This window comes from Acanthochromis polyacanthus, chromosome 17 (genome assembly GCF_021347895.1).
Source record: "Acanthochromis polyacanthus isolate Apoly-LR-REF ecotype Palm Island chromosome 17, KAUST_Apoly_ChrSc, whole genome shotgun sequence".
Classification (NCBI taxonomy): Eukaryota; Metazoa; Chordata; class Actinopteri; family Pomacentridae; genus Acanthochromis; species Acanthochromis polyacanthus.
Genome location: NC_067129.1, coordinates 3,486,282 through 3,504,467, shown reverse-complemented (window position 1 = coordinate 3,504,467; position 18,186 = coordinate 3,486,282). Strand labels below are relative to the sequence as shown.

Here is an 18,186-nt window from a genome sequence, read left to right as displayed (position 1 = left end):
TCTCAGAAGAAGTGAGGCTGAGTTTTCTGTCTTTGTGTGGTGTCGAGCTTCAGATGTTCAGATGCTCAGTTTTATGATCAGACACAGTGACGGGCTGCAGGTTCAGGGGCTGCAGGTTGAACTTACAGTGAATCTCCACGAGTCTCTGACCTGCCTGACAGTCGGCGGGCAGGACACGGTCCGTGTCACTGCCTCGATCTGAACAGAGGGAGGGAAGAGCAGTTTAGAGAAGACAATGAGGTGGAGCATGAAGCACACACACACACATTCATACTGTATGTAGACAATGACAAACATGCAATGTCGCTACGTTTTTCAGGCTGTAAAGTCAGTTTAGAAAGTCTCAGCAGCTGATCAAGTAAACATGGAGTCCTTCTGAGGGCCTGAAGTTATTGCGCCTTTAACCCTCGTGTCGTCGTGCGGGTCAAAACTGACCCGTTTTAAAGTTTGAAAATGTCAGAAAAAAATACATTTTTACAGTGAAACTTCTGATGTCCACTTTTTCAACATTTTTGGGAGATTTTTGAACATTTTTTGCTGGGGAAAAAAAGAAATGTTAAAAATGTTTCTTAAGAATATTCACAGAAAAATCAACCAAAATCCAGCGAATTTTGCTGAATTTTGGTTGATTTTTATGTGAATGTTCTTAAAGAAAATATTAGAAGTTTTACTGATATATATGTGATCACTTTAGATATTTTTAGGATTATTTTGGAACATTTTTTCTAATTTTTTCCAAAAGAAACACGAGAATTTTCTTGTCAAATTTGTGTGTTTTCTTTTTAAATAAAACTTTTAAGGAAACTTTTAAAGAATTACTGGAATTTTCTATTTTTGCAAATTTTCTGAAATTTGGGGAATTTTTTTGCTGATTTTTTTTTTCTTTTTTTGTCAGACAAGGAAACAATATTTTTTGGTGCTTGTAAATGAAGGAGGGTTAATCCATTATTAAAATACCTAAACATTACAATTATGATGACATGAAAAATATTAAATAAATAAATAAATAAAAGGACAATTGCCTATTTTTCCATTTAATCAAACAGTTTAAAGTTAGTAAATTCACTGGATTTTGGTTGATTTTTATGTGAATTTTCTTAAAGAAAATATTAGAACTTTTACTGATACATATGTAATCACATTAGATATTTTTAGGATTTTTTGGAAGATTTTTGCTCAATTTTTGAAAATATTGACAAGAATTTTCTTGCCAAATTTGGGGGATTTTTAAAAATAAAACTATTAAGGAATTATTGGAATTTTCTTTCTGAAGGTTTTGCAAATTTTCAGAAATGTAGGGAATTTTTTTGCTGAATTATTGGATTTTTTTTTGTCAGACTAGGAAACAATATTTTCTGGTGCCTGTAAATGAAGGAGGGTTAATCCATTATTAAAATACCTAAACATTACAATTATGATGACATGAAAAATATTAAATAAATAAAAGGACAATTGCCTATTTTTCCATTTAATCAAACAGTCTAAAGTTAATAAATTCACTGGATTTTGGTTGATTTTTATGTGAATTTTCTTAAAGAAAATATTAGAACTTTTACTGATAAATATGTAATCACATTAGATATTTTTAGGATTTTTTTGGAAGATTTCTGCTCAATTTTTGAAAATATTTACAAGAATTTTCTTGCCAAATTTGGGGGATTTTTAAAAATAAAACCATTAAGGAATTATTGGAAATTTCTTTCTGAAGGTTTTGCAAATTTTCAGAAATGTAGGGAATTTTTTTGCTGGATTATTGAATTTTTTTCAGACAAGGAAACAACATTTTTCGGTGCCCATAAATGAAGACAACAAGAGGGTTAAATGCTCTTCTGTGCTCCAGCATCGTTTAGACATGATGCTTCTTCCTGCTGCCGTCAAAAAACAAAATGTTGCACAAGCTGTGAATAAAAAGAAGCATCTGCTGCATCTTTTAGTCCGCTGAGCTCCTTCTGGGTTTTATAAAGCGAATCCAATCGTCTCAGCGACCACACGGTTACTGCTGTGTCATTCCTGCAGGACAAGTTCGGTGGATGACTCTGAATTCTGCACAAATAGGAGCCGGATTATTTTTAGCGATGACTGAACGCCGTGAGGTGATAAACCATTAAAGCAGGCGGCTTCATTCAGGTGTGAGTTTGTTCTCTGAATCAATAACACTGTGTTTAAAAAAAAAAAAGCCGGCAGCGTAACTGAGCTCATAAAGAGCTGATTCATTCTTGTTCCACTACAGGAAAGCACTGATGACGCTTCTGTTACAGCCACTTTCACCAGGAAAAACAAAACATCACAAACCGACACTGACAATCGCTTCATGGTGGATGAAGAAAATAAACTGAACGACTCCAAACTGGACAAAAAAACACAATAAAATGGGATGAAAACTGAAAGGACAAACGGTTACATGGGTTAGTTCTGGGTTTGGTTTCCGTAACTGCTGCAGAAAAAGGCATGAAAATGAGATCCTGATGTGCGTCGCCCACTGTGGACCAGGAATAGACAGATGTAGCTGTGTGACGTTTCAGTGAGTTTCAGGACTGAATTTAAGATTTTATTGCTCATTTTTAAAGCTCTGAATGATCTGAATCCTGCCTCTCAGCTGTGGAGCTCCATGTGTGAGGATGTGAGGCAGGGAAAGTCAGTTTCAGCTTAGAAATCTCCCATTTTTTCCTTTAAAATAAAAAAACGCCAACAACCAACTTGTATATCTAAAACTGCACGAAAAGACACAAAAAGGCAAAAATAAATGATGTGGACTGTGGGCCAAAAGTGGTCCTCCAGAGGGTCCAATCCGGCCATCAAAGTGTAAAAATTACATTAACTGCAGATTGTAAATTAGTAAAAATATACATTTAAAATCATTTCTAGACCATGACAAGTTGTTTTGATCACAAAGTAAAATACTGGATCGCTCATTGTTCTTTTGTCTTTTGCTTTATTCGTCGTTTTGCTTCTCGTTTTTGTCATTTTTTTGTCTAAATTTTTCGCTTTCTACATTTTTTGCCAAATTTTTTTACTCGTTTTGTTTCAAGTCATTCACTTATATTTGTAATTTTGTGTCTCATTTCTGTAATATTTTGTCTGTTTTTATTTGTCAGACTGTTTGTCTCATGTTTTTGTCACTTTGTGTCTAATTTTTGTAATTTTTTGTCTTGTTTTTCTTTTTTTTGTCAGACTTTTGTCATTTGTCTCATGTTTGTCATTTTGTTTCTAATTTTTTTTTATTTTGTGTTTCCTTTTTGTCTCGCTTGTGCCGTTTGTCTATTTTTTGTCATTTTGTGTCTCATTTTGTAATATCTTGTCTTGTTTTAGTTGTGTCTTTTTTAAAGTAAAATACTACATTGTTCAGTTCTACATGACAAACAGTTTTGTGCCTTTCTAGAGACTAAACAACTGATCAAAAATCTCTATTTAGAATTAAATAGACAATCCTTGTGGAACTCAAAGGATATTCTATTTGACTATTTCTTAACAGATGATAATTGATGTATTATTTAAAATTATTTCATTTAAACCATAATTTCTGGTTCTTGCTACTTGTATTCTATATTTTTATGACATTTATTACATTTTCTGAAGTTTTTTTTACTTGTGGTTGCACATGTCTGAACCCACTTAACCTGCTGACGCTGAATATCCGTTTGATCTCGTCTGTCAGAGCAGATCTGAAACGATTTGAACGTAAAGACAGCAAAGGTCACGACACACACCTTCCATAATGTACTGAACGAGTGTCTGTCTGTATTAATACATTATTTATGTGAACAGAGAGTCCGTCAGCACGATGATTCGTCCCGTCCATGACGCGAACAACGAGCAAGAGGGAGATTTATACCAAACGCAACTTATTTCTGGAGCTAAAATCACTGATTAAACATCCATATTAATCAAACCGAAACAAATAATGTGGATTTTGTCGTTTTTGTACAAAGACAGACTCGCCAAAAGACCACATAGTTAAGAGTGTGTCAAGTTCTCATTAAATCTCAGGCAGCAGCTCACAGTTCGTTTCATTTTTAAGCGATCTCTCAGTTGTTTTCTCTGTTGGTGAAACTTTAGTAAACGGTGAACCAGAGCCAACTTCTCTTCTGTTTGAGTTACGATGTTGAATAACGTCCAGAAAAGTGTGTCTGCGGAACATTTTAATGTCACAGTCAAGTTGACCTTTCACATATAAAATGCCATCACTTCATCGCTCTGTCTCATTACAAGTTTGTGCACATTTCTGTCATAATTAGTGCAAGAATTCTTGACTTACGGACATTGGCATATTCTGTGAGGTCACAGCGACCTTTAACGGCCAAAATCAGTCCATAAGTTTAAGAAAATCCCCGGAGATGTTAGGCAGATATGTTCACTCGATGGGGCGGAAGGATGAGCCAAAATATCCAGAAGACGTAAAAATATTACGATGACGACTTTTAAATCTCTTCTATTGGCAGACTGAGTGTGTAACTTGTCAAAAAAAGACACAAAAATGTATTAAATTCTCAAATCTGAAAAGTAGGAAACAGCAAAAAAAAATTTGGTTTATAATTTGACTGTCAAATTAGCTGGCAATCAATTTTCCATCAATCAAGTCTGTCAATAATTGACTAATGAGGAGTTAAAAATCACAATTTCTCAGCTGATTTTTCCAACTGAACACTTTCAATTAACAAGGGAAGTTTTTAAAGTTTAAACTGGGGGGAAATTCTTAACTTTCTCACCGTAAAATCAGACCGTAAAATTGTGATATTTTATTCATTTACTTTACTCTAAATAACAATATTTTATTTATAAATCGCTTTACAAGTATCTCAAAGATGCTGTACATAAAACACAATAAAATAAAGCAAGAGTTAAAAGTGAAAACAGTTGAAAAGTCAATAAACAGTCATTTAAAAACGACAAAATTAAAATAGTATTATTCAATACTCTACACATCAGGTTTGCCCTAAACAGATGGCATATTCTAACCACTGATTTAAGAAGAAAAAAGGTTCCCAGTTGATTTTTATTTAACCCCAACACCTTTAATTTACAGACAAAAGAGTGCAAAGCAGCACTTTTAAAGCTGATAAACTATTAAATGATTGTTTAATTAATTTAATCTACCAATTGTTAAACCGCAAATCTTGATCTCTCACACGTCTGCCGCCAAACCAACTTTAGTTTGTGTAGTTCAGTGTATGTTTAACCCCACAGAATGCATTTTAAAACACAGATAACCTAACAGTTTATGGCATTAAGTCTCAGTCCATCCACAGCACCAAACACCAAACCACTAACCGGTGCAATCAAAAACTCCTCCATCAAATGTCAGCGTCTATTTCCCGGCGGGAATAATCCGAGGAATGCTTCGCCCGATTTACGGCTTCGGGTTTTACGTGACGTACGGCGAGCTGCACCCCCCTAAGAATAGCAGCGGCACAGATCCAGGGAGGTTTCTCTATGAAGGGGGCCCCTAAAAGGACATCCTCTCCCAGGCTCTGGCCCCCATCTCCAAACTCCACCCTCCAGTTCTGCCACCGGACCCGCAGGCTATTCCTGGCCCGTGATGTGACCCACATTTCCCCCCCCGCTCCCTCGTGTTCGCTCAGAGCCGGCTGCCTAAAATAGGGGAGGTTACCGGGGTTGCTCGCCCGGTGACACTATCGTTTAGGGAGCAGAAATAGAAAGGCCGCCGCTACTGTAAGGAAATTAGACGCATCCCCGGACTGACCGACAGCTGTAGAGGAGACGGGGATAAGTTTAGAGGAGGAGCTATGGACACCTGAGAGGATCTGAACCACAGCTAGTACGTAACAGGTGTTCAGGAATGATACCACTCCTTACTTCACCCTTTGTCTACTTTTTAAATCTCTAAAGTAAGGAGCTAAAACTCGTCCACGAAGAGCAGCTTTCCAGGTTACTCTTACGACTGATTATGCAACTCCTTTTTAAATCGTTTGGCCACAAAATAAAAGTGAAAAGCGCTAACTGTGCAAAACAAGAGAAAGAAAAGCTGCAATTTCCTGAACAAGAGGCTGGAACCAGTAAAATTTTGGGTGAAATTGTTCGAAAAATGGTTTAACTACTACCCAAAATAGTTAGTTAGTTCATCAACCAATCTTTTTATCTCGAATTGTTTGGTCTATAAAATGTCAGAAATTAGTGAAAAATGTCCTTCAACCTTAAACAGAACCCAACTACAGTTTAAGAGCAAAAGTTCAAATCCCTAAAAGTTTTGACGAATTTTTATTTACTACTTTTTCGGTCAAAAAAATGTGAAAAATGCAAATTCTGTTTTGTTTTACCATCATTCAAAATGAATCAAAGGCAAGAAAAGTTGTAAATCCCCCAATAAGAAGCAGGAACCAGACAAATTTTGGGATTATTTGCTTGAAAAATGCTTTAACTATTACCCAATACTGAAAATAGTTAATTAGTTCATCAATTAATCTTTTCATTTTTAATTGTCTGATCTACAAAATGTCAGAAATTAGCGATAAACGTCCGTCAGCATTTACCAGAACCCAACTAGACTTCCAACTAGAGTTCAAAACCCCACAAAAGTACTGATGAATTCTTTATTTTAAAACTCATTTTGTGCCTCTAATTGTTAATTTTTGGCCAAAAATGGGGAAACAAATGCGAAAATGTTAATTCTGTGTCGTTTGCCCAACATTTCAAAATGAATCAAAGGAAAGAAAAGTTTCAAATCCCCCCAAGACATGCAAGAACCAGAAGAAGTTTGGGATTATTCGTTCAAAACATGGTTCTAAGCATTACTAAAAACTCAATATGGTTGCTGATTGTTTTTCTGTTCTGTCACACTTCACCAGAAAAGAAAAAAATATGTAAACTGAGAAGCTAAAACCAACATATAACGGTGGCTATTTCCTAAATAAAACCCTCTGAACCCCAAAAATCTTCGAGTTGCTTTGAAAAGCGCATCGTTTTAGAATAAATGCTTAAAATAACATTATTTATCAGAGCCGGAAACTAATTTTAATTCAAGATCTGAAGCTAACAGAAAGGATGTTCTAACTTTCTGAGTTCGTCTTCTAAATTATGGATTGTCTCTTTATCTAAAAATAAAAACTGGTTTCTGCGTTTCGGCCCGACGCCTGCTTTGAGGTCGGACATGTGTGGTTCGTCTCCACAGACTCCGTGAGGTCTCATCGTGGTGGTGAGTCTGGTTTAACCCACACCTCAGAAGAAAAAAAACAGAAAGACGCAGACTGCTCTGTCTGGACGCGTCGCTGAGCTGCCGTGTAATTACAGCCGCTAAAATGCCTCTATTGTAGGAACGACACGCATGCCCGGCTGTAAAGTGGAACTGGAAGCTACGGAGATGCTCTTTAGACAAACACCATCATCTATTACTGACTCTGTGGATGCTCAGTTAGATTTTCAAATCTTACTATTACAAACTGCAAAGTCCTGTCTGCTTCTACAAACCAGGATTTCTTTTCTTTTTTCACATCAATCCATCACAGCTCTTGCTTAACCCTCATGTCGTCCTGCAGGTCAAAACTGACCCCATTTAAAGTTTGAAAATGTGGAAAAAATATATAGATTTTCACAGTAAAACTTCCGATGTCCACATTTTCAACATTTTTAAGGAAATCTTTGAACATTTTTTGGTGGAAAAAAATGCTAAGAATGTTTCTTTAAGAACATTCACCTAAAAAAAATAAAATCAACCAAAATCCAGCGAATTTCGCTGGATTTTGGTTGATTTTTTTTTTTTTAGGTGAATGTTCTTAAAGAAAATATTAAAAGTTTTACTGATATATATGTAATCATTTTACATATTTTTAGGATTTTTCAGGAAGATTTTTACTAATTTTTTGAAAATATTTACAAGAACTTTCTTGCCAAATTTGGGGGATTTTTTAAATCAAACTTTTAAGGAATTACTGGAATTTTCTTCCTGAAGGTTTTGCAAATTTTCTGAAATTTGCAGAATTTTTTGCAGAATTTTTGGACTTTTTCAGACAAGGAAAGAATATTTTTTAATGCCTGTAAATGAAGACAACAGGAGGGTTAAACTCATTGCTGTTTAAATGCACCCCAGGTTATCAGTGTGGTGATTTCAAAATAAAAGCATCACATAATTCTAACTCGGGTGTCACCATTCTTCTACGGTTTGTAGACATGGACATGAGACTGGATCCTACTTTAGGTTGGAAGTGTAATTAAAAAATGCAATTTACAAATTCTAATCCATCGGAATTTATTCAGTTATTTCTTATTTTTATTTTCTCTTCGATTCAAACACTTTTTATGACTCGTCTTGGAACCAGCTAACTCTAAAGACATTTCAAACTCTTCTTCACCGTTTTATTCTGAGTTGTAGCGACTACCAAGGAGTGTATTTTGGTGTCGGGTGGCAAAAAATGCTGTTTACATTTTCAAAAGGGCATAACTCGACTCTCCTTCAAAGTCACTCCAGATCTGACGACACGTGGGAGCTAAACGAACGCTGCTCTCTCGGCCACGCCTTTTATGAGCGATCCAATCAAACCTGAAAGATCTCATTCATGCCATCTTCTAACTCAGCCTCGCCCTGTGAAATCTATCACACCACAGAAGGTAGAGACGCTGTAATTTCATTTCAGTGCGACTTTAAAAGAGGATTTTCTGTCACAAACTACTGAATCCACACCGCCATCAAAAGCACCAGTTGTGTCTCCCATATGGGCACAAACTCAACAGAAAATCCCCTCTAATGTTATGATTTTATTGCAAAAAAGCATGCAGCTGCTGTGGCTGAAAGCTGCTGTCTGATACTAAAGAATACGTGGAATAAAATGTGCATTAAACAGATTGATTTCCTCAGTTTAAGTGCAGCCTGTCGTGCACGTGTGGAGGTCAAGCTGCTGGTCCGAGTTCCTAAAAGAAAGCAGCTTCATCTCAGCAGTGTTTCCTTCATTCATCTTCCAGCCTGCAGCTCTACGCTCAGCACAAAGCAGCACAAACACCCACCTGCATGTCTTTAGTCGCAATCTCGCCTGGAGTCGGCCAGCTGTTGGTGTCGCCGAAATCTCCCACCTGAACAAAAAAGAAAGAGAAAAGACGACACCTTCAATGTGGATATTACAGGGTCAAAAATAAGGCTTTATTCAGGTTTACTGCCTGTAAATATATCTGTAGTATGACTGAGTTAAGGAATTAAATTCATCATCAACTAAACTAAACGCTCAGTTCAGATGTTGCCCGTTTCTTTATAAGACCATAAACCACAGTTGTACCTCATCTATCTATTTATTATGTTTTATTTATTATTTTTGTTTATATTTTTACATTATTTTAGGTTAGAAAATGCTTATTTTACTGCAAAAATAACTGAAATAATATAGCAATCACAGAGCCGGTCACTATGACTGAAGTGTTATGCTGCAATGCACCATGGGAGCTCAGGGTTTGGGGGTTTAAATGTCATGATTGTGGTTTAATTAGTGGCTTCCTGAGAGCGTCAAAATAAAAGCATCGACCAGCTGCCGAGTGCATAAAAAGGATGATATCCTTTCTCCAGCATCGTAACATAAATATAAATATTTACAAGCATTTTTTGGACAAATTTGGGAGGTTTTGTTTTTAAATAAAACTTTTAAGGAATTACTGGAATTTTCTTCTTGAAGGTTCTGCATATTTTTAGAAATGCGGGAATTTTTTTGCTGAATTTTTGGATTTTTTTTTAGACAAGGAAGCAATTTTTTTGGTGGAGGAGGGTTAAAGGAGAGATCCAGTTTTTATTTGTCACTTTTCATACAGTTTAGTAAAGTCTAAAGTAACCTAAAGACGACTGATCAAGTGTGGAGCATAACGGAGTGAAGTAAATTTTAAAAAAGCATGAAAAAATTAAAAACAAACAACCCTTTAAGCTTCCACGTCATTTCTGTTCTACTTTCCCAGCTGTCAAACTCCTACTGCTTCTACCTTTAGCCATACGTTCCCTCTAGTTTGTCAGTTTCTGTCCTTTTTTTTTTTTTTTCCTGTTGCAACACGTCACCTTTTACACGAGGCGGCTGTGAAGTTTACGGCTGGGGTGTGGTAACCGGCCTGGAGTACTACAGCACAGCCATCAAAGGTGGGAAGTTGTGAATGAAACGCTTTGAGGAGAGTTCATCTGCCGCCCCATTGGCCGAGCAGAAACGCACATTTGCATTCCAGGAAGCGTGAATGGAGGAGGCTCTGCACACGGCTCGGGGCGTGACGGATAAACACCCCGACCAACAAACCTCCACTGAGCCGAGAAGTCTGACGAACGTTTTCTGTTTGAACTGCAATTACTCAAATCACAGGAGCTTTTCTCAATTCCTACTTAAAGAATTAGCAGTAATACATGGGAATATGTACATGTTAATAATAATGATGATCCAGAGAGTGATGCAGTAAATCCAGAAAGACTTGGATCTTATAAATCAGGGGTGTCAAACATGCGGACCGTGGGCCAAAAGCGGTCCTCCAGAGGGTCCAATCCGGCCCTCAAAGTGTAAAAATTACAGAGAAGACATTAACTGCAGATTGTAAATCAGTAAAACTATAAATTTAAAATAAATTCTAGATCATGACAAGTTGTTTGGATCATAAAGTGAAATATTAGATTGTTCTTTTATCATTTTGTCTCATTTTTGTAATATTTTGTCTTGTTTGTTGTTTATTGTCTGACTTTTGTCGCTTGTCTCATGCTTTTGTCGTTTTGTGTTTTCCATCTCATTTATGTCATTTTGTGTTTTGCTTTGTTCATTGTTTGTGTTGTTTTGTGTTTTTTTTGTCTTGCTTGTGTTTGTCTACTTTGTCACATTTGTGTCATTTGTTGAATTTTTTGTCTCTTTTTTGCTTTTGTTTCGTGTCGTTTGTCTCATTTTTTGTCATTTTGGGTCTCATTTTAGTAACATTTTGTCTTGTTTGTTGTTTATTGTCTGACTTTTGTCGCTTGTCACATTTTTTTGTCGTGTTGTTTCTCATTTTTGTCATTTTGTGGTTTTTTTGCCTCGCTTGCGTTTGTCTACTTTTGTCGCTTTGCTTCTCTTGTCTCTTTTTGTCACATTTGTTGAATTTTTTTGTCTCTTTTTGTTTTGCTTTTTTTGTCATTTTGTGTCTCGTTTTTGTCGCTGTGCGTCTCATTTTTGTAATATTTGGTCTTTTTTTGTCTGGCTTGTGTCCTTTTAATCATAAAGTAAAATACTACATACACAGGTATCAGTTCCAGATACCTGTGATTAAATGTTGTGTATCTTTGTAGAAACTGAGCTATAAGTTGCATCGTACAAATGATAAGCTGAGGCATAGAGCTGTCGAAATGTAATTTGTTTATCTTAAGAAATTTCAGGTTGTTTATAATGTTTTGTAAAAAGAAACTTTGCTAACTGTGAACATTTTCAGAATGTACATTTCTGCACTAAAACAAAGGAAACAATAGGAGTTGTTGCAATTATTTTACTGCTCACTGGAGATCAAATTGGGCTGAATATTTTCTCTGAACTAAAATGAGTTTGACACGCCTGTTTTAGAGGAACACTTGCATCTGAACACCGCTCTCTCATCTGGCCAACTACTGCCTCTAAATTTCACTGCTATGCTCGATTTAACTTGTTTTTAATGACATAAAAACTATCAAGCTCCTAGGGCTGGACCCGAATATCCGAATATTCGTTCGCTACGGCGGTATCCGGATATTAACTTTGGTGTCCGAATATTCGCACCCAGGAGACCAGACGAACGGATCCGAATATTCGGGCCGTCTCCGCCTCTCCACCACAACCCCCGCCCCAAACCGGTCGGCTGGACGGACGATACGAGGCGGAACGAATATTCGGATATTCGTCTTTAATACGGCTCGAATATTCGGAGGCCAAAAACCACTATTCGGGCCAGCCCTACAAGATTCAATGGAAAAACTGATTATAGATTTAATGAACCTAAACACATTCGTGACAAAAATATTCTTAGTACAAATATGTGAGGCAAAACCCTTCTTTTGCACATCACATTAACTGGTTAAAAAAGCAGCATTCTACTCGTTATTATGAGCTACAGTTTCCTTTCAAAACTGAGCTGGAATTTTTTTGGCTAATTCATAATTCATAGATTTGTTTTGGGATTTTTCTTTGTCGTCGTTTCAGTGTCCGACCCCAACAAATCCAAGAGACTGTTAAAGCCGCTACCATCACATACCGCTTCTTTCTTCACTTTAATTTGCTTTTTGACAAACAAACATGAGTCCTTATGCACCTTATGAGCATTATCCAACCTTAAATGGATTATTACTCAATATTTAAAGTACAGACGCACACAAACAGAGCATGTTACCTTTCCACCACGTCTGGCTTTGGGCGGGTTCCCTGCTTTCACAACCTTGGCGGGGCCGGTCGACTCTGTGGGAACAAAAAACACGATCAGCGTTACATTCACGAACACGGACCGTCTGAACGGTATCGGGTGGAGGCGGCATGGAGACGAAAGCAGGAAAAAAACAGATTCCATTTTTGCATTATTTGGATTTTGGTGTAAGTCGTGGGGGAAGAAACGAACAGACCGACACCAAAAAAACACACAAGATTAAGCACAGAAGAGCTTGTTTTATGTCACAGACTGAGCTGTTTGTCTGAGCTTAATTAACATTTCCAGCGGTAGTCTTATCTACCTGCAGCAGGTGGGTTCTCACCTGACACTTTGTGGCTTCTTTTCCCTTCTGCTGAATAAGCTGCAGTGCCATTTCTTTCTCTTGTATTTTCCAAAGGAAGTCCTTGAACAACCGTTTACTTCAACAAATCAAACCAAAGCTCAAGAAAAGCACTAAAATAGGAGTCCAGAAGGGGAAAACAGCGGTTTAATGTGTAAATGTCGATCATTATATTTCAGAAAATGTGAAGGAATCAGAAATAACGGTGCAGCCAAACAGCAGAAACTGAAATTGCTCAACAGAAAATGATCTGCGTCTGATTTGTGTAATGTTTGTCTTGTTTTTAGTCTGATTTTTGTGGTTTGTCTCATGCTTTTGTCATTTTTTGTCTCATTTTGGTCATTCTGCCTCTCATTTTTGTAATATTTGTCGTTTTTTGCCTTACTTTTGTCGTTTTTTTGTCTCATTTTGGTCATTCTACGTCTCATATTTGTAACGTGTCTTGTTTCTTGCCTGACTTTTGTGGTTTGTCTCATGCTTTTGTAGTTTTTTGTCTCATTTTGGTCATTCTGCCTCTCATTTTTGTAATATTTGTCGTTTTTTGCCTTACTTTTGTCGTTTTTTTGTCTCATTTTGGTCATTCTACGTCTCATATTTGTAACATGTGTCTTGTTTCTTGCCTGACTTTTGTGGTTTGTCTCATGCTTTTGTAGTTTTTTGTCTCATTTTGGTCATTCTTCGTCTCATTTTTGTAACATTTGTCTTGTTTTTTGCCTTACTTTTCTCATTTTTTGCCTCATTTTGGTCATTCTGCGTCTCATTTTTGTAACATTTGTCTTGTTTTTTGCCTTACTTTTCTCGTTTTTTTTGTCTCATTTTGGTCACTCCGTCTCATTTTTGTAATATTTGTCTCATTTCTTGCCTTACTTTTGTCGCTTTGCTTCTCGTTCTTGTGTTTCCTTTTTGTCTCACTTGTGTTTTTGATCATTTTGTGCATTTTGACTCTTTCTTTCCATCTACAGAGGTCCTGCACACAACAGGAAGTCCTCAAAGCTCATTCTGATGAACCTATAAATGCAGCTTTTCTCATTAAAACACAGTCGTCTGGATGGTGTCCTGAAGTCAGAGGTCTTTGCCTTTCGCCGTCTTTGGCTGCAGATTCGATCGCCTCAGTGAAACGACGGAGCTAAAGCAGCTCACGGGGAGCAGTTTACACCGAAGAGCAAATCTCTGTAAGCTCCTTAAGGACGATCACGTCGAGGGACATCACCAGAAACAGAACAAGAGGAGACGGCAACACCGCACCGGGGTTTTACCACAGAAGCTTTGCAAAGTAGAATTCACAAGAATGGAAAATAAATCAGACGACAGAAAGGATGAATCTGAAAAACAGAAGTCTACTACAGTTTCTCATAGTCTGAGGTGACGTCTTCAGAGGTCCTTTTCTTCCCAACAGAGTCCAAAAAAACCACCAACATTCAGAAATTTGAGAAGCTAAGTTTTGCCTAAAAAATTACCGATCGTTCAGTTGCCAAATTGTTCCGTCAGTCTAGTTTAACCGAGCAGCTCCAGACGGCCGATTAATCTGCCAGAATTCTGTTGACATCAAGAAAAAGCTCAACAGATTTGATGATTTCTCCATTTTCTTCGGGTTTTGGACTGTTTGAACTCAGTAATTTTAAAACAGTTTATAGTCTAAATTATTAATTCTAAAAATATTCACGAATCAATCAGTGATGAAAATCCAAAATCCAGCGAATTTCACTGAATTTTGGTTGATTTTTACGTGAATGTTCTTAAAGAAGATATCAGAATTTTACTGATATGTAATCACATGAGATATTTTAAAGATTTTTTGGAAGATTTTTACTCAATTTTTGAAAATATTTTCAAGATTTTTCTTGCCAAATTTGGGGGATTTTTTAAAATAATTTTTTTAAGGAAATTTCTTAAGGAATTATTGGAATTTTCTTCCTGAAGGTTTTGGAAATTTTCAGAAATTTGGGGAATTTTTTGCTGATTTTTTAAAAAATTTTTCAGACAAGGAAAGATTTTTTTTTGGTGCCCGTAAGTGAGGACAACAGGAGGGTTAAAAGTTTTATTTAAAAAAAAAACAACTCTTATTTTAAGAACATTTTTGTAAATATTTTCAAAAAATGAGAAAAAAAATCTTTTAAAAAATCCTATAAATATCTAAAGTGAAAAATCTGATTTTTATGTGTGAATGTTCGGAAGAAACATCTTTAACATTTCTTTTTCAAAAAAAAAGTTCAAAAATTTCCCAAAAATGTTGTAAATGTGGACATCAGAAGTTTCACTGTGAAAATACAGATTTTTTTCACACATTTTCAAATTTTAAAATGGCTCAGTTTGACCTGCAGAACAACATGAGGGTTAAATGTCCCAATAGTGCATAAATCAAGGGAAACGCTCGTCATTTCATCAAAAAAAAACTGCATCTATTGTGTTTTTGTGTTTGTACAACACATTTGTAACTGTAGCAGAGTCTTCTTGAGCTTATTTGACACACTTGGAGATAATTATCATAGAAAACAGGTCATTTAGGGTAAAAACGCTGCACAGAACTCCATTTCTTGGGTTAACAATCACGAGACACACCCTGTGAAGTCGGACCAAACAAACATCAAGTGAAGTTCGTTTTGCAACACCATAAGAAGCACTAACAGCCCCCCGTGTGCTTTACAGAAGAATCCTGAACTTCTCACGACCGGAGGCCTTTAATTATTCAGCTTTAAGTGTTAAGAAGTCCGCTGGGGCAAACACAGCATCTACAGAGGAACCCACAGCCTCTCCATCCAAACGCTGACCAGGCGGGGGTCACGTTTGCAGAGAGCATGACTGCACCGAGGCGAGTCGGGCAGAAAGGAGAAGAAAATCAGGACGGAAATGTCCTCAGCAAGGCACAATCGAGTCAGAACGTAGCGACGCAACAAACGCTCTCCTGAGCAGCAGCGACAGAAACAAAGCCTCAGGTTTGCTCTTTGTGAATCTGAGCTGGAGGCTTTATTCAACAATTTCGTTTAGGAGATGCTTTTATCCAAAGCGACGTACATCTGAGAGTAGAAAACCGTCTGGATAGGTGCCATAAAACAAGAGAAAAGAAAGAAATATGTTAAACATGTTATATTCTCCAACTTAAATGTTGGCTGCTTTGTTGGTGTTTTAACCCTCGTGTCGTCTTGCAGGTCAAAATTGACCCGGTTTAAAGTTTGAAAATGTGGGGGAAAAAAAATATTTTCACAGTGAAATTTGTGATGTCCACATTTACAACATTTCTGGAAAATCTTTGAACACTTTTTGGTGGAAAAAAATAAATGTTAAAAATGTTTCTTAAGAACATTCACACAAAAAAATTGATTGAAAAAAAATGATTTTTTGTGAATGTTCTTAAAGAAAATATTAGAAGTTTTACTGATATATATGTAATCAATTTAGATATTTTAAGGATTTTTTTTAAAGATTTTTACTCATTTGTGAAAATATTTACTAGAATTTGGGGGATTTTTTCAATAAAACTTTTAAGGAATTATTGGAATTTTCTTCATGAAGGTTTTGCAAATTTGCAGAAATTTAGGGAATTTTTTTGATTTTTTTTTTTTTCAGACAAGGAGACATATTTTTTGGTGCCCGTAAATGAAGACAATATGCTGATTCTGATGCATTTCAGTGCAACTGAGAACACAAAAAAAAAACCTTAGGACCCTTTTAGTCAGATTTGATTCCATTATTCTTCTTAGAACTAATTTTCATTTATTCACTCATTTAAATATTTTTATCTATTCAACGTATCATTTATTACTTCATTTTGATCATTTATTCTGTTTTTTTAATCATTTTTGCTTCTATTTCCATCTCCCTATTTCAATAATAGACATTTAATTTTATTTATTTATGCCTTATTTTATTTATTTATCTCACCTGGTGTTTCCTCATTGCATGCGTTATACAGGACAGTGTTTCCTCAGTTCCTCAATCTGCTAAGTGTTGTTTTTGCATTTTTAATTTCTGGGCATTTGTAAATCACTTTGTATTGCATTTTAATTGTCTGAAACGTCCTACATAAATAAAGCCTGATTGAAACGCCGCTGTAAATGCTCCGCCACTTAATCGCATAAAATTATTCCAGCCGTAATTAAATTTTTATCTGCCGTCTCATGGCGTTCAGCTCCACTTTTAGCTCTGGTTCTGATCCACCGTGTTGTAAAAACGCAGCAGATCCAGACTTCATTTTCAAGAACCAGCGAGGAGAATCTTAACGAGGACTTCACTGAATCAGCAGTGCACTCCTCCCGGTCAAAACCTGGTGTCTACTTTACCCACAATGCAACAGTTTGGCTGCAGATTCAGGTGTGTGCGCAGAAAGCAGCTAATTCAGCACTTGAGCCGACTGAAGCCGTCAAACGGAGGAGGAGCACCGGTCGGGTAAAATTCACTTCTTTTTAACATCAGTTCTCAGCTGCAAACACGACCTCTGCAGCCAGAAAATAATAATCCTGACGCAGCCTTTATCAAGAACCTTTAAACACCTAAAATCAGAACACTCAAACACGTCACGCAGCGCCGCTTTTTGCTGCTCGATTCAAGAATAAAACTCACACTGTTCTCATTTCCACAAATCTGCGAGAGGGAACAGAATTTACCCGGGCTTAAAAATACTCCGATAGATCTGAGATTATTCTAACTCATCAACAAGACGCGGAGTTTGTTGACGTTCAGGCTCCACATGTGCTCAGCAAAACGAGCGAGAAGCAGCCGGGAGACACCGACAAGGAAGATTTAGCGGCGAGGAGAAATGCAACGTCAGCTCTGTGGAAATATTTCAGCTACAGACGAGATAAGAAACATCCCATTTGAATTATTCGCAGCACAAACATCTGTAGATCTGAAAGCAATCTAAAACGGTGTTACAGCAGAGAGAAGGCATCGATGCAGCGAGTATTTAGCCATCAGAAAGGCAGAACGGTTACCAAAGAGGGTTTTAAAAGCATCATCTGGTCACTTCAGAGGCATTTTCTTCAAGTTGACTTCCCAGAACCGGATAAAAAAAACACGAGACGCAAAGTGAAACCGTCGTCACGAGTGGAATATCACAATGAAGCCGTGCTGCAGCCTCACAAAAGTCTTACTGTTCACTATATTTATGATGACACTACTGTCTGCAAACAGCATTTTTTTGGACAGAAAAGAACAAACTACCTGTCGCAGATATCCTCGACCCGTATCTTCCACTTCTCTCTGGTCCTTTGGTGACGTACGCCGTCTACATGACTTCTGAACTTTAAACTGTTTGTTCAGCTTCCAGTCATGAGGCCGAGAGACGCTGCAGCCGTGATTACCTCCAGCTTCCAAACATTACAACGTCTGACCTTTGCTTCACTTTTGTTTGCAGGACGGTGACACACCAGCGTCTCGTCCGGGAACTTTACAGCAGAAGTTTGTTTTAGTGTGAAAAATGTTTATTCTATTGTTTAATGAATCAAAGAGGGGAAATAATCCAAGAACAATCATGTATCCTGAGCTGGAGACTTATAAAGGTGCCTAATGTCCTTCGCTGTTAATTACTTTAACTC

The 18,186-nt window shown here is 36.9% G+C and overlaps 1 protein-coding gene across 8 annotated transcripts in view; it reads right to left on the bottom strand.

Annotated features, from left to right (window-relative positions):
* Positions 1 to 18,186, bottom strand: part of larp1 (La ribonucleoprotein 1, translational regulator) — an 83,342-nt gene that overhangs the window by 36,460 nt on the left and 28,696 nt on the right. For 6 of the 8 annotated variants that reach the window (XM_051937390.1, XM_051937392.1, XM_051937393.1 and 3 more), the window contains exons 2-4: positions 12,283 to 12,347; positions 8,953 to 9,018; positions 127 to 198 (exon numbers count right to left, since the gene is read on the bottom strand). In XM_051937390.1, coding sequence (XP_051793350.1) covers positions 127 to 198; positions 8,953 to 9,018; positions 12,283 to 12,347 — 203 coding nt within the window. Of the gene's footprint in view, positions 1 to 126; positions 199 to 8,952; positions 9,019 to 12,282; positions 12,348 to 17,812; positions 17,869 to 18,186 lie in introns of those variants that run through there. The other 2 variants (XM_051937397.1, XM_051937396.1) reach the window with 2 other exon arrangements.